This window comes from Vanellus vanellus, assembly GCF_965231255.1.
Source record: "Vanellus vanellus genome assembly, chromosome: 5".
NCBI lineage: Eukaryota > Metazoa > Chordata > Aves > Charadriiformes > Charadriidae > Vanellus > Vanellus vanellus.
In genome coordinates this window covers 41,745,182-41,765,238 of record NC_138910.1, presented here as the reverse complement: position 1 = coordinate 41,765,238, position 20,057 = coordinate 41,745,182, and the positions used below count along the sequence as shown (strand labels likewise).

At 41.5% G+C, this 20,057-nt stretch overlaps 1 protein-coding gene across 1 annotated transcript in view; it reads left to right on the top strand.

The window, feature by feature from the left end:
- The window catches only part of ABCA12 (ATP binding cassette subfamily A member 12), a gene marked incomplete at its 5' end in the record, with an annotated part of 90,073 nt that overhangs the window by 22,832 nt on the left and 47,184 nt on the right, over nt 1-20,057 (top strand). The window contains 13 exons of the mRNA XM_082483668.1: nt 578-666; nt 3,262-3,371; nt 4,081-4,266; nt 5,567-5,745; nt 8,602-8,714; nt 9,792-9,888; nt 10,015-14,175; nt 14,807-14,922; nt 15,619-15,725; nt 17,257-17,510; nt 17,619-17,731; nt 18,195-18,319; nt 19,127-19,300. Coding sequence (XP_082339794.1) covers nt 578-666; nt 3,262-3,371; nt 4,081-4,266; nt 5,567-5,745; nt 8,602-8,714; nt 9,792-9,888; nt 10,015-14,175; nt 14,807-14,922; nt 15,619-15,725; nt 17,257-17,510; nt 17,619-17,731; nt 18,195-18,319; nt 19,127-19,300 — 5,824 coding nt within the window. The remainder of the gene's footprint in view (nt 1-577; nt 667-3,261; nt 3,372-4,080; nt 4,267-5,566; nt 5,746-8,601; nt 8,715-9,791; nt 9,889-10,014; nt 14,176-14,806; nt 14,923-15,618; nt 15,726-17,256; nt 17,511-17,618; nt 17,732-18,194; nt 18,320-19,126; nt 19,301-20,057) is intronic.

Sequence of the window (20,057 nt, the reverse complement as noted above, 5' to 3'; positions counted from 1 at the left end):
CCTTTCTTTTCCCCTGTAGTGAAATGTTTGGGAAGGATGAAGTAAGGTCCTGATGTCTTCAGGAATTTCTTGTTAGGGGCATGCAACCTGCTGCTACAGCTTAGAGCTGTTCCCACTTACATCAAGGCCTGTCTGCCCAGTCCGAGTGTCATTAACAATGCCATGAAATTCTGCACTGTTTCTTCTGCTGAGCATATGTTGGTGTAGGACAGAGTAGGACTTGATACAATGAGACCTTCTTTCCAGAAGTGGGAATTTGTTTAAGAATAGACCAAATACATATGTCAAGCCTTGCCTGTCCTTCGTGTTCCTGCAGAGCAGGCATGAATGTGGTCCCCTCTATCTGTTTCATGTCTCAGAGCGCTGCAGTGTGCTTCCCCAGAATAGATGCCAGGCCTCTAGAAGGAACCAGACTTTTACACAACCCAGATTTCAACACACCTGCCATGAAATCCAGCTATAGACCCGTTCTGAGTCATGCGGTAGTTAAATGTAACCTTAATCATAAGAAACTCTGTGAGTTGTTACAGGTGTTGTCTTTTTCTTTTCTTTTTTTTTTTTTTCTTCCTTGCCTCAGTAAGCGGAGGAGCTCATCCAGTGTGGCCAAGGACAACCATCCATCACCATGGAGTGCAGAGGTTCCTAAAAGCAGGAACGTTTCACTGGGTAGGTTATTCACTGCTGTGCAAAGTTCTTGTCTTTAACAGCTGATCTTTTGAAGCTCTCTGAACAGAGATGCAATTCTTAGAGCGTTGCTAAAATGATTGATGTGTTCTATAGAGGCACATGACTATGGCCATGACATTAGTGCAAATTCTTGGGAATAATTACAAGTAACTATCTGTAGAAAATGCTTTTGGAATTTGGCCAAGAAACCAGGATTAAGTTGTTGTGCTTCACAGGAGCAATGCGAGATTACAGACTGTTTGGACATTAATTAAAGACCTGGCCTTTTCACAGAATCATAGAATCATAGAATGGTATTGGTTGGAAAGGACCTTGAAGATCATCGAGTTCCAACCCCCCCCTGCCATAGGCAGGGACACCTCCCACTAGACCAGGTTGCCCAAGGCCACGTCCAGTCTGGCCTTGAACACCTCCAGGGATGGGGCCTCAACAAACTCTCTGGGCAACCTGTTCCAGTGCCTTACCACCCTCAAAGTGAAAAACTTCTTCCTAATGTTTAATCTAAACCTGCCCTCTTCCAGTTTAAAGCCATTCCCCCTCGTCCTATCGCTACATGCCCTAGTAAAAAGTCCTTCCCCAGCTCTCCTGTAGGCCCCCTTTAGGTACTGGAAGGCCACAATAAGATCTCCCTAGAGCCTTCTCTTCTCCAGGCTGAACAGCCCCAACTCTTTCAGCCTCTCCTCATAGGAGAGGTGCTCCAGCCCTCGGATCATCCTCGTGGCTCTCCTCTGGACACGCTCCAGCAGGTCCATGTCCTTCTTATGTTGGGGACTCCAGAGCTGGATGCAGTACTCCAGGTGGGGTCTCACGAGAGTGGAGTAGAGGGGCAGAATCACCTCCTTTGACCTGCTGGTCACACTTTTTCTGATTCAGCCCAGGATACGGTTGGCCTTCTGGGCTGCGATCGCACACTGCTGGCTCATGTTGAGTTTCTTGTCAATCAGCACACCCAGGTCCTTCTCCTCAGGACTGCTCTCCAGCCATTCCCTGCCGAGCCTGTATTTGTGCTTGGGATTGCCCCGACCCAGATGTAAGACCTTGCACTTGGCCTCGTTGAACTGCATGAGGTTGGCTTGGGCCCACCTCTCCAGCCTGTCCAGGTCCCTCTGGATGGCATCCCTCCCCTCCAGCGTGTCTACCTTGCCAAACAGCTTCGTATCATCAACAAACTTGCTGAGGGTGCACTCAACCCCACTGTCCATGTCGCCGACAAAGATGTTGAACAGTACAGGCCCCAGTACCGACCCCTGAGGAACGCCACTCATCACTGCTCTCCACTTGGACATCAAGCCATTGACTGCAACTCTTTGAGTGCGACCATCCAGTGCGACCATCCAGCCAGTTCTTTATCCACCCAGTGGTCCATTTGTCAAGTCCATGTCTCTTCAATTTAGAGACCAGGAATAATATTCCACTTTTATGGAATAATATTCCACATTCCATGTGGGCCCTTTTACTGCCCAGAAATTGCACATAAACAGCTTTTTTTTTTTTTTTCCCAAATGTATTTCTTACTCAGAGTTATCCAGCAAATAAGTCTTCTCCTGTGCTACAGTGGATATTTATTGTTGGTGATGTTCTCCTCTGATGTGATTCTCTTTCTTGAAGGAACTTTCGGACTTAAATTTTCCATAAAATCATTACAATTATTATTTATTGATGGTAATGGCGAGTACTATCTGCAAGCCATCATGATGGATAGTCTTTTCTCTGGGGAGCTCACAATCAAATGAATGATTACAGATTTGCATTCTGTGACTGTTCTGCTCCAGCCATTCACTGTTCCAATTAGCATTCCTGCCAATGCACTCAGCCTTTGGTGTACGGGCAGAAAAAGGCAGAATGCAAAAGGGGCTGAATGCAGAGGCATGGGGAAAAAAAAAAAATCAATGAACAATTATGGGAACTATCAACTCTTGTTGATGGCCACGGACGGTCAGGTAGGAACGCAGTTCTACATCTTATTTAAAAAAGTAAAATATAAAATTATAGGTTGTAGCTTCTGCTGGTGTAAACTGGCATAGATCCTTTGGTTTCAGTGAGCTGTGGTTTTTGAGAGCGTAGCTCAGTGCAAGTGTTGGCTTTGTGGTATGTCAGCTGGGCACCTGGCGGTGTGCCACCATGTATCGTGGGCAGCAGTGCTCCAAATCTGCGTTGGAGCTGTTTCTGAACAACAAGTACCACCCACTGGTGCCAAAGACACCTGAAGAGTTCTTTCTTACAGGGCTATTGGCATGAGCTGATGTGGGCTTCCTTGTAAGGCCACCCATCTCTCTTCCTGCATGGAAGAGCTGCAGGACTGGAGAAAAGAGGTGGAAATTGACCTGCAAGCAGACAGTTAAATGCATTTAATGTAAAAAAAGTTACAGAAGGAAATAATGTAATCCAGGATTTAATTATATAGGAAAAAAAACCCTTAAGTAATTACAGGATGCCATTGGCTGTACCTTTGGAAACAGATTAATAGTGATTGCATGCCCAAAGCCGTAGTCAGCTATCTTGTGCCATGGTTTGATGTAGCAAAGAGGTTAAAAGACATTAAGTAAAATACAGTGTTTCAAACTGTTATTGCAGCATTTGGGGATTTGGTATCTCATGGAGAAAAGACCCTTTGGAACATTTCATCACCATCCAACTTGACTTCCAGCATCAACATGTTCAACAAAATCCTCAATTTTGGGAAGGTAAGTCTGTATTTGCATAATGGCTGAGTGTGAGCATTTATGTATAGTCATATTTAAAGAGTTAGAAGCTCAAAGTACCAACATATAGTTTTTATTCCTTTTGCATCTCCTCTATTATGCGAACGTGCTATATTTTGGGAAGAGAAGACAGTTATTGTGAGTGGATCTTTAAGCTCTGTGGTAAATTTATTATTTTCTAAGCAGAAACCAGATAAACCAGACACCTTGAGACATGGTAGCATGAATTACCAAATATGGCCACACACAGTGCCTTATTTTGCTCAAGACTTGTGTGAGTTCAGGTGCTTAAAATGTGTTTTCTTTCACATGAAGTTAAAAATATGTTACAGACTTTGCCATTGAATTCGTTACTTGCCCACAATTTTCTTGCAGTGGCATCAGAGGCACTGTGTGTTTATTATGTAGGTATTGACTACGGATAGGAACAACTCTGTAACAGAAACTTGGTACCATGTAACGGACACCAGTATGCTTATGTTTTTGTATTAAGGCCTACAAACACTTACGGGCACGTTTCTCTTTATCTATGTGACACCTGTTAGAATTCTATGTGTGTGTAAGTGCTTTTAATGACAATGCTTTTCAGATGTCACTACCATCCTTTAAAAATGTCTCATCACTGCATTTAAAACCATCGCAAGTAGAGTATTGCTTTAAAGCTACCTTTAACATTACATCTTGCTTTTAGAGCCAGACGCAATATTCAACTGCAGCAAATCTCAAAGTCATTCTGTGTGAGGTCTTGTCGCGATACACAGCACATCCCCATCTCACTGAAGAGAAGATGGCAGCCAATATCCACCGGACATTCTGCTTTACCGACTCATCGCTTTTAGAGTCATTTACCCAAGAGTTCAGAAGCCAGATCTCTCAGGTGAGTGCCTGGGACCTTTCCTAATATCTATAGCCAGTAGCTGCGTTAGTTCACACACGTTACTGCAGTGTTTTGGAGATAGAACAAGACCCCACCTGGCTAGGAGTTGCTCATCTCGATACCAAAGTGCATATAGTGCAGGACGAGGCTGAGCTAATTCTTGCGAATAGGTGTTGTGGTTTAACCCTAGCTGGCAGCTAGAACCATGCAGCTGCGTGCTCACTCCCTCCCCCTTTTCCCCGTCCCAGAAGGGTGGAGGCATGAGGGGAAAAAAAAGGGGGGGGAAAGGAAGGAAAAAACCTCATGGGTTGAGATAAAGACAGCTTAATAGAAACAGTAACAGAAAAGGAAAAATAACAATAACGACATGGGTCACTCTTACTGCCTGCTGAATTGGTACCATCCTGAGTAGTGATCACAGATTCCTGCCTTCCCCCCTCAGCTAACCCCCCATTTATATACTGAGCATGATGTCTGGTATGTTATGGAATATTTCATTGGCCATTCCATCGTTCTGTCTATGCTTCTATGAGAAGCTGAAAAAAAGTCCTTGAATAGTGTAAACATCACTTAAAAACAACTAAAACCAATAGGTGTCATTGACATTCCTTTCACAGCAACCACTAGAAAGAGAAATTAACTCTTTCCCAGATGAAACCAGGACAATAAGATTAGCCCAAAGACTTTGGAGTTGAGTACACAGCTTGGAAAGGCAAGGACGTCCAGCTGTCAGCTAGCGGCCACTAAGGGTTCTCACCATGGCTAGGTCTTGTTTCTCCTCTTTATTTGCCCTGCTGCAGTGACAGGTAGATAGACCACTGTGAGAATGTGGTGTAAATAAGAATATTTAAAGCTAGAGGAGGCAATAAATTTAATCCTGTATTACCTCAGCCGTATAACTTCATCCAATAACTCCTGCATCTGATCCAACTATTTATGCTTGAAGCAGTACTTGTCTTTGGGAAAGCTATATAATTAAAGCAAATGAATTCTTTAAAGGTAATGCCTTCTTTTTCGCCAGGGTGAGGATTGGTATTCATTTTTCTTGTATTCCTAGCCTTTGGACTCTTTGGGACATTGTGAATCGTAGGGCTTGTCTAAACAGAGTATTTATTGTACAATCTGGGGTGTGAAGGTAACGCACAGACACTCTCTCAGTTATTGCCTGTCACTAGAGTCCTTTGAATGTATTGTTTGTAGACTTGTGTACAAGTGCAGTGCAAGCTGAAAAACATAAAAACACCCACTGGCAACAGGGGTTCTTGTTCTTAAATAATTTCTTGCATTGTTATTCGTTAAGGTGCAACACAACCCACAGTACCAGGCAGCATTCGTCAATGAAATGGTCTCGTTTCTAACGCTCATCTCCCAAGTGCAGAATGACACCTCCCTGTGGCATCTCCTTTTGCTGGCTCCAGACGTGTTTCAGGGAAGCATGCAACTGCAAGACATAATTGATTTCCTTCAGAATCCAAGCAGGTACAAATACAGAAAATGCTGGGAGAGCCACTGAAAGTTGGTGTGTTTGTGTATTGAACTCTGTTACCTCTCATCTTGAAGAAAGGGTGTTAGCTTAAAAGCATGATTTGGGGGATGATATGGCTCCATACTGATGCATGTCTAAAGGTCTGTATAGTCAGTGGGCAGCGTTTTGATTTTCAGTGACTCTTGTGTCACTTTTGAAATGGGAGCTTGATATGAACTCGTAGTTTTCTTCCAGCCTGCTTCCAGCACTTTCTTCCAGCACTGACAATTCCACGTGCAGATAGAAAAGGTAACAGGAACTGCCTTTTTTTTGAAGAAAAGCTCTCCTGGCTGGATAGTTGTTTTGCCAAAGAGAGCAGCTAGCTGCTGCTTTCCATAAAAGCATAGAGCTGAATTCAAGTTGCTTTGGAACACCTCAAAAATTTCTAGGGGAGACATAATGGGAAGGAGGGAGCCTGGTTCTTAGCACATGGGGCTTTTAATATGTGTGAATTTAAGAAGAAACTACCAGTTAAATGAAAAACAGAGCTAACTTAACTGCATTAATTAACTGTGCTAAAATATTTGATGCTCTATGCATCTAGGACAATAAAAACTCTTCTAAAATAAGCTTAGCCTTGAAACGCCTTTCCTGGTCCATAGTTGGGCTAAACTCTCTCTGACCTCTAAAAGAATTGAATTACTCAAGAGATTAAGGAACTGTGTTCCAAATCATCTACTGGATATGTGACTGACACTGCTATAAATTATTCTGGATAGTCCACTTGTTACCGCATGTGGAGGACAGCAAGCAACTCAGTGTCTTTAGACTTTTTTTTTTTTTTTCCTTGTATACACAAGCAGTTGGGTGAAGATGACAAAAGAGGTTGTAGGGACGTTGCCACTTTGATTACACCCAGGCTTAGAGGGACTCACATTTCATCACTGGAATGTTGCCGAGGCACTTAAAAAACTGTACATTTAATATCTAGGTAATTTGCCATGCTGCATTGTGAGAAGTATTTGTAAGTCATAATGTCCTTATCCTTAAAGGAGTCAGTGGCAGTGTGGCAAGAATTTTAATTTTATTCAGGGATGTTTTGTCCATGCTGCTGTTTCAGTCACAGGATTATTGCAGTTGTTTGCATTTACTGGCTTGCAGACTCAAGCCTGGAAACCAGCACTGTTTGAGTGCCCAGGAAGAATTAATATTTACTGCGCTGCTCTGCTTTGCTCTACAGCTGCAGAGCTGGGCAAAGTTATCACAGGCTCAACAAAGAGGCACAGAGAATTTCATCACCAGAACTGTGCAGTGCTTTTATGCCCAGCATCTGGCAGCCTAAGTGCATGAGTAAAGAGTTATTGCAAAGAGATTGCACAAATAGTATTTTTAATGACGCTTACAAAAGCACATCTTAGCTGGCCTGGCCATGTCTCTTACTCTTTAGGCAGTACTGACCTCCTAAAGAAATGCTGTACTGGGAATTTTTTTGCAGTATAAATATGAAGATACATAAGAAAAGAACTTTCGCTCATTGTGGCATCTGTATTAACCATGCGATAAATACCACCACTGTGAAAAAGTAACTTCAAAGTCATTAATTCTATAGAAAGTTTAGGAACAAGTTTTATTACTCCCACAAACCTGGTTTACAGACTGAATTCACAAATGCTTATGTTGTTGCTTTAAGATAGTTTTTCAGATAAGCACGTAAGCTGAACTTTCTCTCTAAAGCCAATATCTGCAAAAGCCCTGCAAGACAGAAGTAAAAGGGCAAAACCACCACCTGTTTTCACGTTTGCTACCTTCTGATCCATATGATATGAGTCCACTTTTGCAAGCCGATGTCTCCCTCCTCCTTGGCTCTGCCACTGCTCAACTAAATATGTCATTTATAACTGCAGATTCTTCCCCCTTTAAGACTCTTGCTAACAAGCACCTCTGCAGAATGGAAATGGTGAGCACCAAGGCCACGAAACCTGCATGGAGACATTATGTTAAATGAGGAGAAAAGAGATCTCTGGTGCTCTGTTCTTACTAGCAGTATGTTCCCACAAATCAGTATGTATTTATTCATGCCGCTGAAATCAGCTCAGCTAGGTTCTTTGTGTATCACCTGCAGAACTTCAGGCAGGCGAGAGATTGTGCATTTCACGGTGACCCTATGCCTGCAGTGAAGAGCTACTCTTGAAATAGGAGAAGCAAAAGGGACTAATAATCACCGTGAAGTTTTCAGTAACCTGCACACATTGAACAGAGTGTCTTTTCAATTACTTCCTCTGTGATACAATATGCCTGATTATCAGCTTGTTCTTCCCTAAGACTGAAAAACAGTCCTTGCTTCTTCCCTGTCAGCCTGCTTATTACTGTATAAAAGAGGAAAGAAGGAGAATTGGAAATGGTAACTGTTATTTGTGATTGCTTCTTCCATCCACAGATGTTATCCCCTAGGGATCCCTGCTTTCCCTGGAGCCTTGTCTGCTCTCTTCTTGGTTTCTTTTAGGAGGAGATTCACCCATAGCAGTGAATCACTGGGCTGGCATATCACCTGAGTGTTTTCTAAGCCCTATTGTGAGGATTTAAGTGGTCTATAGATTTTGCAAAACCCTTTGAATAAGTACATCTAATGAGTGCAACACATATGTTTATGCTAATATACTGCCAGGCTTTCCCATCAAAGCCCTTTGTATTTGTATTTTGTTCATGATCAAACAAATAATTAAAAGTAATGGCAATGTCTTGTCTGACAGCCATTTTAAGAATGATAGGCTGTACTCCAGCTGTTTCCTATTTGAATTCTTGTTTTATTTCTTCTCATAAACCTGTAACCACAATTTATTTTCCTTGTTGGTTGCCTCCCCCCACCTTAGTGCTGTGATGGCAGCTCAGAACGCCTCTGCATCGCTTGTGACTGATCATAGATTCAAAACTGTTCAGAATGGGGTTACAGATACTCCATATTCCCCAAACTGCTTGGAGCAAGGTAAGACTCCTCCATATAGTCATATCTCTGCTGAAAACCTGTGGTGCTGAGGAGAAGCAAACTGCAGGCTAATAAGTCACCATGCAGATTGCATACTGTTCGGGGCTCCGCATAATGAATTCTTCTTTCAACTTTTTACAAATCTGAATAAAATACCTCATTTAGAATTGAAAAGTAGAAGAGCTTGGTTTTGCTGGTAGATAATGAATTAATTAACATGAGTTTGCAGTCTCAGTGCAAATGGGTGGGTGGCCATAATATTTTACCTTGCTTTTTTTTTTTTTTTGGTCAAAATCTGCCTCTGGTTGTGGCCTCCATCAAAGTCATCTCGTTGTATCAGTGTAGGGGCTGGGTTGCACAACAAGCCGTATATGTCAAGATTAGCCATTCCTCTAAACCCCTGTTGGCTTACAGCAGAGGCAGTGTCCTCGACATCCACCTCTAACTGAGGTTATGTGAATGGGCAAGAGTAAGCTACAGCACCTGAATGCTACAAGGGACAGATTGGTAAATGCCATCCATTCTCTACTTGTTTGATGGAGATTGTGGAAGTTGGGATGGATAAGAAGAAAGCAGATTATTGCTGTGCAAGTAGGGAAGACATGGAGATGTGGCTACTGAGGGACCTGGACACACGGGGGTATCAAGATGAGTGTAAATGTCTATAGGACACATAAATGATGCTGCAGACAAAGCCTATGTGTGGGTAGTAAAAAAGCATTCCGCAATGAAGGGAAAGAAATGATAATAAATGTTAGACTAGCTTGTGCTGCATCACTGATGGCAAAGTGCTCCTAAAGCAGGAGGAGGGCTCCATTAGCACCCAGGTCACAGGGGCACTGAGCTGTTCCTGAGATGGAAAATCATTTCTATGATGACGGGTAGGATCCTGACTTCCTTTGGAAGGCCAGGAAGTGTTACACCCCAAAAGAGCAGTCAAATTTCTAAACAGGATCTTATGACTTGTAGGAGCCTAACGTCATACGTGCATGTTATCCTTAACAGATGTGCCATGCAGCTCTTAGTTTCCAAACTGATGTGATTGTTACTAATATACTCTTTATGTATTTGTTGTAGATAAAGAAAAAAGTTTGGTGACCAGTTATATTTGTAATCACTTTGCTAACTGGAAAGATAATCGGAGTTTAGTATCTGAATTGGAAGAAGTTCTGAGGTAAGACATTAGCTAAAGGGATATTACTAACAGTATAATTCAAATCTATGATCTTTCCTCTAAATCACTTTACATTTCCACTTGTATTGATTTCATATTCACTAAAATGCTTTTTTTCCCCTCCAGAAAAATAAAGTCACCAGAGATTGGTGGAAAAGACTCCAAGAGGTCCATTAATTCAGATGATATAGAAGCCATACAAAAGTCTCTACATCGTTTAAAAGGCTTTGAGAAAAAAATGAATAGAAGTGAATTAAAAAGCTTAAATCTATTCAGAAATTTGAAGAATGAAACATTACAGAAATTGTATGCAATTCTGAAACTGGGAATGTATCCACATCATGATTATAAATTAAAGGAACCATATAATAAGGAAATAATTGATGAAATCTATAACTTCACATCACTGCAATTACAGAGTGACTTTAATGGGACTTCCATTTTCGATATAATGACCCAATGGAAAGAAATTCAGAGTGCTTTAAAATTAGCTACGATGATTTGGAATCCAGTTCTGTTAAATAATTCTAATTTTAGTACAGTGCAAACTAAGGATGCTCTCAAAATGTTGCTCTCCACTAGCATGCCATCATTGCTGGAAGACTTCAGAGACCATTTAAATGGAATGCAAGAAATACCATCTTTGTTTTCTGATTATCTGCTTAAGCCTGTGTCCTACAGAAACTTTCCAGACCAGCTCCTAGCTCTCCAAAAGATGTTTTTTATAATGACAGACAAAAACATAGGTTATCAGTACCTACTGATGCCTGTGTTTGAACTGATGCGGAAAGTAGAAAGCTCCATGGGTGAAGCCTGGTGGGATGAGTTGAATGCCTATTGGCGCATCGGGGAAAAACTGAGATCGATGAAGTGGAATAACACAGGCATTGTAGCCTATGGGCAGTTTTTAGAGGTATTAAGCAGCCATTTACAAAAGCTGAATAATAATTCAAACAGTGTCTTCAGTGAACAGTTGGATCACCTGTCAGAATTTATAACAGCTGTGTTTAAAGAGTTTGGGGAAAACTCTGAAGTACCCAATATCTCACTAGTCACTCAAGCCATACAAAAGACCTTGTACATATTAAAAGACTTACAGATGAATTATAATGTCAGTAAGTTAAAATCTATAGATCTTTTCTTTAATTTTGACAATAAAACCTTTGAGAGCTTGTCTGAACTTCTGAGGACAGGAGTGAAAATCCTTCATTATACAAATGCCAGTGAAGCTTCCAGTAAAGAAATAATTAACTCTGTCTATAACTTAACACATCTTCTACTGCAGGAGTTCAGTGGGTCTTCCTTACAGCACAACACTTCATTAGAGGCAAAAATTTGGGAAGTCTTGCATTTAATCTTAACTCCTTTCCTTGAGAGCAGTGACAATGGTTATGGGACATCCCAGAACTGCTCTGCTTGGCACGTGCTCCGCATAACACTTGAGATGCTGTTTGAAAATACCACTCTAAGTGAGTCCTTAGCTGGGAGCCCCTGCAGACCCCTCTTTGATTCCATGGGCATGGAGAGTGGAACAATGCACAATGACACCTTTACAAAAATGTTCCAGCTTGCCGTAACGAACCTGAAACTGTCTCCAGAGTTTGGTATTGTCTACAAGAACAGCAGTGAACGCTTTTCCAAGGAGCTGTCATGCATCGTCCAGTCTCTGCAGTTTTCTATGAGTTTCCTTTCCAAATTAGACCTTGTCTCTGAGCTGGAAAACTCTTGGGTACAGGAGAAGGCGGCAGCTCTGACTGCTCTGACCGAGGGGCTGCTGCAGAGTAATAATGCCTCCTGCCCCATCCCATTCCAAGATGTGGGTGATGTACTCCCATCTCAGCTTTTGAACATGCTTATTCCTTTTGTGTTGAATGAAACAGTACTGAACTCCCTAAATTTCTCTGATAGCTCAGCAGACTGGCATAGGCTGCCTGTGTTTTCCCGTCTGTTACCAACCATTTCCATGATGAACAGCAGTATATATGAACTTCTACAGGTGGGCAGAAATGCTTCTTACCAGTCTGAGTGGGGACATTTCTCGCAGCTGTGGCACGCCACTGGCAACATGTTGACCACCAAATGGAATCTAACAGAAGTGGATGACTATGTGAAACTCCTGGAAATTATGAAGAAAGCTCTAATTCTTGCGGACTTTGGTGTAGGTCCTGGAAAAACATTAGTACATCAGATCTTTCATAATTCTAGCGGAGAAATTAAATTCTCAGATCGGAATGATTTGTATAGTTCATTAAAACTGTTTTTCAATTCAACTTCTGCCACAAACAGCACGCTGGACTTGGAAAGAATATTTCAAGAAATACTTCCACTATATGAAGTTGGCAGTGAAGGATTGATCTACCCTAGTCCCTACAGAAAAGAAAATCAAGATATTCTAAGTATGGCTGCAGTGATTTGGAATCAGATAAACTTAAACAGGACTCATTTTAATACAGAGAAAGCATGGGAGGTCATCAAAATGATTGCACTTCATGCAATCTCGCTTGAAGACATTGAAAATTATCTTAGCACAAATGAAAAAGTGTCATCATTATTTTCTGACTTCTTGTTGACCCCTGTAAATTCTGAAAATTTTGCAGAACAGCTCTCGTCCCTTGAGCAGCTTCTTGCTACCATGGCAAAGGTGAATACCAGTGATCATTATCTGCTGATCTCTTCTTTGTCTAATCTAATGCAGGAACTCCAGAGTTCCCTTCATGGAAGGCAGAGAAATGAACTTCGTGCTTTCTGGCAGATTGCTGAAGTACTCCAGTCCATAAACTGGAATAGTACAGGCAGTCTCCCTTCCCACTCACTTCTAAACATACTGGAAAATCAGTTCAGTACCATGAAAAACTCCAGTCCTCATTTCAGTAAGGAACTGAAGCAGCTGATAAACTTCACATCCTCCATATTTGAGCTGTATGGTGAAGAAGATTCCAGAGGAACCAACATCTCCATATATTCACAAGCCGTGCAGAAGAGTATCTTCATTTTAAAAAGTTTGCAGAAAAGTTATAATATCAGTGAGCTTGACATTATCAACCCATTATTTGATTATTACAGTAACTATACCCAGAGACTGATTGAAATATGGAGAACAGGAATTAAAGTCCTTCACAACACCAAATTAAACAAAACATTTGAAGAAAAAATGGACATTGTCTATCATTTCTCACATTTGCTGCTGCAGAAGGAGTTCAGTGTGTCTTCCTTACAGCACAACACTGCATTAGAGGCAAAAATTTGGGAAGTCTTGCATTTAATCTTAACTCCTTTCCTTGAGAGCAGTGACAATGGTTATAGGACATCCCAGAACTGCTCTGCTTGGCACGTGCTCCGCATAACACTTGAGATGCTGTTTGAAAATACCACTCTAAGTGAGTCCTTAGCTGGGAGCCCCTGCAGACCCCTCTTTGATTCCATGGGCATGGAGAGTGGAACAATGCACAATGACACCTTTACAAAAATGTTCCAGCTTGCCATAACGAACCTGAAACTGTCTCCAGAGTTTGGTGTTGTCTACAAGAACAGCAGTGAACGCTTTTCCAAGGAGCTGTCATGCATCGTCCAGTCTCTGCAGTTTTCTATGAGTTTCCTTTCCAAATTAGACCTTGTCTCTGAGCTGGAAAACTCTTGGGTACAGGAGAAGGCAGCAGCTCTGACTGCTCTGACCGAGGGGCTGCTGCAGAGTAATAATGCCTCCTGCCCCATCCCATTCCAAGATGTGGGTGATGTACTCCCATCTCAGCTTTTGAACATGCTTATTCCTTTTGTGTTGAATGAAACAGTACTGAACTCCCTAAATATCTCTGACATCTTAGCAGGCTGGAATAACATGTCCATGCTCTTCAGTGTGGCACAGCATGAGCTCTATGTGAATGACCTGCTGCAGAGACTTCAAGGTGCCTTCAACCTCACCAAATGGAGTCATTACACAAGTGTCTGGAATGTGGTTGACAGTTTGCTAAACACCAAAAGGAATCTAACTGATGTAGCTGCCTTTGCAAAGTTGTTGGAAGCAGTGGCAAACAACTCTGCCAACAATGTGTCAGCTCTAGAATTCATAGAAGCCAGTCGCTACATTCTCAAGATGCTGAACTTCTCTGATCTGCTAAATGAATTCAATATAAATTCCATTTTGACTTTTCCCTCCAAGAAAACTAGTTTTGACAATGTGATTGATATTGTTGCTCATGACTTTGTTGCCATGGCAGAAAACCTGTACAACAAGACCTTACCTTGGACTCAGAGTGACCAAACTCTGTCACCAACCAGTTTGATCACACGGTGAGTTTGCTTTTTGAGTATTGTAATTGCATTTATAGGTAGTGACCACTATTCTCATTCCAGCCTGAGAAGTATGTAATTTTCTTCCAGTGGAGAAACTTAAGCCTGAAATCACCGTAATTTAGGACACTAGGTGTAACATGGGTTAAATTGAAGAAGAGGAAATTTCTCCTTAAACTGAACATACAGCTAAAAGTGAGACTTTCAAAAATTTTCTGTGTTGGCATATATCAGTTCACAGTGGAAGCAGAATCCTGTAGGAAGCTTGCCACCAGTGGTAAACTCTTCCGAAACCCCTTCTTTGTGGTATGACTTCACTTTTTGATTCTCAGTCTCCTTTAGGTTGTGCCTTTCCATCTACATCTTGCATCCACAGTGAACCTTTCAAGTGTGTTTTCTTATATATATGTTTTGAGAGTGAACGACAGCTTTGGGAGATAACAGCAAAAAGAATTGATAAAATAAAATTCGGAGGGTACCCACTTAGGAGATGTCATGGGAGACAAATGACTTCATCTGGAATTCTCATTTATGCTGCGAAGTAACAGCATCTACACAGCTGACAGGTTGCTCACTAATATACCTTGTTTCTGAAAAAGAAGCTGATTTAAAATCCTATCTTATTTTTCAGATTTCTGTTTTTAGAATTTGAAAACACCATCTTACGGGTGACAGTGAATAACAGCTATAACCCTTACCTGATGTGTTTAATAAATGCCACTGAAGTTGAAGAGAGCAAATTGACAGGTAATCATGATTTCATTAATGTTGTGGGACCTCAGCTGGAATATGTTGTGCCTGTCTTTTCAAAGTGTTTTCTCTAATGACGGGAAGGAATGGTGCTACATATTTTCATCCACTGGCAATTAACTGGAGCTGTGAGACCTTGGGAAGCCAGATTCCTTTTTGTTTGAGTTATATCACATTGCGGATATAAGTTTTCCATCCAACTCTGTCCAAAAGGCATGTCTTCTCTTTGCTATGTGATGACAAGTTGCTGACACTTAGATAAAGAAATCTTACAAATAGAAACCTATATTCCCTTCACAGCTTTAGGTACGTGTAAGATGACAGCAGTTATTTTTGAGAGTTAACATGGTATTTCACATTCATTGTATGAGCCTAATGTAAAACCTGAGGGGTTTATCTGTTCACAGAACAGAGATATTGTGCGTGCTCTGAAGGGCACTATCAGAAATCCTGTTACCAGTGTGGGGTGGATTTCTTTAGGACCCAAGCATCTACTTGGACCGGATCCGTTATAATCCAGGTTACAACCTATGTATTGGTCTGTGATTTCAGAGGTCCTCAGTGATGTGAATTTGGTGGAAAATAGCAATGCCCAGTAGGCCTCAGGATAAAAGTTCTGATATTCCCATCTGTGAAGTTTCTGCAAGTCTGGCATTTTTGCCTTGAGTAACATTTGTTTTCTTCCTTGCACAGAAAACATCACACTGCTTTTGAAGCAAACTCATCTGAAAAAGAACCCTTTTATGCAAAATAATACCTCTGAGAAACATTCATCCATACCGGAGCTCCTGAAGCTAAAAGTGAGTCTGCTTAAAATGCTGACTTGAAGGACATCCCGCAGTGATACATGAATGTGCAATAGAGGTTTGGAAAAACAGCATGTGGAAAAAAAAAGTTTCTTAAAAGAACAGCTGATAAAAACTAGGACTGAAACTCTGTTTCCTGCCTGCTGCATGCATTTGAAAGTTCTCATTAAGCTGAGCGAGGAACTTGTTCTTATAAGAGTCTCTATCCAGTGTACACCCATTTTTCTGAGAAGGCAGAGGTGTTCCTATTCTCCCAGTCTGTTGAATAGAATCCCCTCTGTTTTCCACCAGCCATCCCAAAAGGATAAGCACTGCATAGGTGGCACTGGCAGCATATTCCTCATAAATCAGTGCACCAGTAGTTTTAAAGTTCAGTACATTGAGACTTAGCAAAGCACCTTGAAGAGCTTAGATCGTGCTGGGATGCCTCAGCTTCGTTTGAGAAGTATGTAGGGAGTTCTCAAAGGCACAAATAGCAGTTAGATACCTCTGCCCTGCTGAAAATCAGTGGAATTGTGCATACCCAATTGGCAGTTATAAGCATGACTAACTTAGTTGCCACTATGCCTAAGGAGCTATACCAACACCAGCGTGGCTGGAGTCCAAGTCCCCACAAGCTCCCTAGCCCTAGATGTCTCACAACACCAAAATGGTTTTTGAGATTAAGCACCAAAGAGGTGTTTATTCATGGATTTCCCTCACCAGGTTTGGATTTGGCAATGCCTCATTTGGCTAAAATGTTTCTTACACCATACATACATGATTGCACTAAGAGCATGCATGCACTTTATTCTATTTCTCTGTATGAGAAATACAATTTAAAAGTCTTTTTAAAAAAAGATAACAGTATGCAATGCTGGTGCTGCTTACTATGTCTGTAACAATAATGCAATGAGCCTCACTGTGACAGGTGTACTTGTAGGCACAAAACAGAAAACAGTTCTTGCCATAAGAAATTGATAATGTAAATAGTGATGTCACACAAGAGGGAAGCCCATAATAGCAGAGCAGGCAAAGGACTATAATTTTACGCTGGTTGGCAGATGTGCAAGTCCTGACTTCTAGCCAACTCCATTTCATATGCTGTAGTAGAGATGACCAGGTGGTATCTGAAAGGCTAAACTTGCTGCACAAGGTAGATTTATTTGGCCTCTGGGAAGATTAATTGGTCAACAAGTAAGTCCAAGTGGGGTATTGCTGTGTATGCATGTTGGGCAGGGGAAATGGTATGTTAAGGCTTGCAAGGTTTATTAGATCCTGCGCAACATTGTGTAGTCAGGTCTGCTACAAACTCATGTAGGAATGTTTGTTATGAACTGTTCTATTGGAGACCTTTTGAATGAGCTAAAAATATATATTAAAAATTTAATCCTAAAGAAAAATGGAAAGGGACAGGTAGACTCTTTAAAACTTGCCTTGTATAATTCTGTCATCTAACTGTGTTTGTGCATTTGTCTTTGTTTTATAATTCTGTTTTCTAACTGTGTTTTTGCATTTGTCTTCCTTTTCAAAATTTCCTTTGAAGATATCTCACCTCCGGGGTCTAACAACAATTCTTTGTGACTATGAGAGCTTTAAGTCAATACAGCATATTTGCCATCTCCCTAATGTTAGATTTGGAGAACTGTGTGAACAGAGTCAATCTCATGAGCAGCTCCTCCGTGCTATTGAACTGAGCCATCAAGTTGTGACCAATGTACTGAATCACAGAAGAATCTCCCAAGAGCTTCAAAATATCCTGATTGGGGATGCCACAAACATCCAGACACAAATGAAGTGGTGAGGCTCTCCCTCTGCTTCAGTGTTCTATTTATGAAATGATGAAATGGCTTCTTGCCTTCTTTTCATATTCACAATTTTGTTGATTGTTTTGTTTTTCCAATTTAGGTTTCAAGAAAATGTACCAGAACTTGCTTTCTTTCATGAGATTCCTCAGTATATGGCTACTTTGAATTCCATGTTGAACATCACCGAGAATTTAGCAGATTTTAGCAAGCAAGGTAGTATTCTGTATTTACTTTACGATGTTGGTAAACATCATCACTGGTACCATACTTTCTGCTGGAAATCCCAAGACTTGCTTAGCTGCCAGGAAGATGTGATATTAATGAAATAACCATACACCATGTCCCATGTCCTTGGGATCCTTTATCTCGGGTAATTCTAGAGGCTGTTCTAGACCACCCTTTGTTTTCTGTACAGCCCAAATAGTTCTACATGCTGAAAGTCCCAAGTCTTTGTATGTGACCAACTTTTGCTATCACAAGACCTGTCAACTTCAGCCCACAAACTGGACTGTAAAATCTAGGAAAGGTGCCAGTATTTTGTAATTTTTGTATTTCTAGTAAGCAGTGATGTACCACACTTCCATACGTTATACCTAAAGTCTTCTCTGTGTGCTTGAGATTGCTGTATGTCTGGAGAAAGCTGTTACATCAGTTGTTCTTTGATTGTTCTTTACAGAAAAGTTAAGAGATGTGTTTAAAAATGTGGACCAGCTCAAAGAGGAGCTCAAAACCACAACAGGAATGTCCACGGCCAGTATTGATGCTCTTCTGGAAGCATCACTCCCAGAAAACAGCAGTCAGGTAAGTTTGCTGTCATCCTGGTGAGAGATCTTGTTGCTTTCTACCTCATAGATCATTAAAACCAGAGTTTGTTAGTGAATGCAGCTAAGCAGGTCACTGCACGTGTGACGGCGCACAGAGAGGTAAGTGATTCCACAGAGACAGACAGCATAGCATGTTGTAAATCAAAATAGCCATCAGAAATGCAGTAGGAGCAGTCATTGACATCAGTTCAGCCATTGGAGACCAAGAGCCATATGGTCTTTTTGGCTGTCACCCATGCACTACCAGGTGAGTGATTGCTCTGACCCATAGCAAGGGCACAGTTCAGTGTAACAGACTAATGAGGACCGAGTGGGGTCCTTGGTAGGGTCCTCAGTGCTGAGGAGCTGCTGCAATCCAAATGGAAAAGCACAATTCTAACCACAATTCCTGAGAGCACTCAGGGTCCAAAAATAGCCTCCCATAATGAGAGATGAGCTTGTCTTCCTCAGCATCCTGTGCAAGCAGAGCTCCAGATGCTTTTCCCCATCCCAATCATCTTGTCTGGACTGAGACCCAAAAAGCACGCTCTTTTCCAAACTTCACATGCATCAGTCAATGGGAAATTGAAGCCACAAAATCTTTTACTACTGTGCAAGCTGGGCAGTAAAACACAATCCTTAGGATTTGTCCCTTGGAGCGGGAGTAATGGGTCGGCATTTTCTGGTTCTCAGGGTTGAAATATGACACGGTGGAAAGAACAACAGCAAGGCAAGATTAATCCATGCATACCGGAGCGAGCAGTCTACCCTCTAACAAATCTTTTCTTCCTTTGTGCAAACACAGCTCATTTCTCAGATCCTCCAGCTGGAGTCTTGTAGCATCCGTCCTGCTGACCCACACCTGCAAACAGTAGCGGAGGAGTTCTGCAATCTCTCTCCTTCAGAGAGAACTCGTGAGACGTACATCCTGGGGGTCACTCTGTTACGACACTTAGACATTTACAATTTCTTATACAAGGTTAGTGCTGGATTTGTAGAGTGCTTTCTATAGTCTTTGCTGCATGTAGTGGCTGAAAGGTCATAAAATATCATTGCAGTGGCCAGAAGCTATGCTGATTTACACAAGCCAAAGATCAGGCTTTGCTCATGCAGTAATTTTTATTGCATATCCATGCTGTGACAGTGTGGATATAAATGAGGATCCCAGCTGGTGTAAACCAGCAAACCTCATTTAAAGGCACTGGACCTGCTCTAAATGCCTCCCTATCTGCTACTATTGTTTATATGCTGTCGCAACCTCTTGAACATTCCCAGCTGAGTTCACACTTCCCAAAAATAAGGAACTGGGCTAAATTGTTTTTATTCCTTGAAAAGGGAAGTCCTGGAAAAAGTCTTGTAAAATATATTTTCTTGGGCTAGTTGGCACTGCCAAATTATTAAATGGTTCAAATATCTACCCCCCTCCCCCCCCCTATATAAACAGCATGTAAAAATACCATTCATGGAAAAGTGTGTGTTAAATACATATTTTAAAATGCTACAGAAGTAATCCTGGGGAAAAAAGTTAGTAACTGAGAATGCCAATGGATTTGGCTCAGGTCAAAAGTCACTCATAGTGTTTGTGACATCTATATCATGCAAAATGCTGCCTCTTAGAGGTTTGGGTTATATCCCAGCCAATATCTGATACGCATTTCCCAACTGTAGGTGTTTGGAAACATGCACTGTTCAGAATATGTAATATTCAGGGGAGCGGTTTGCAAAAGTGCTTGGGT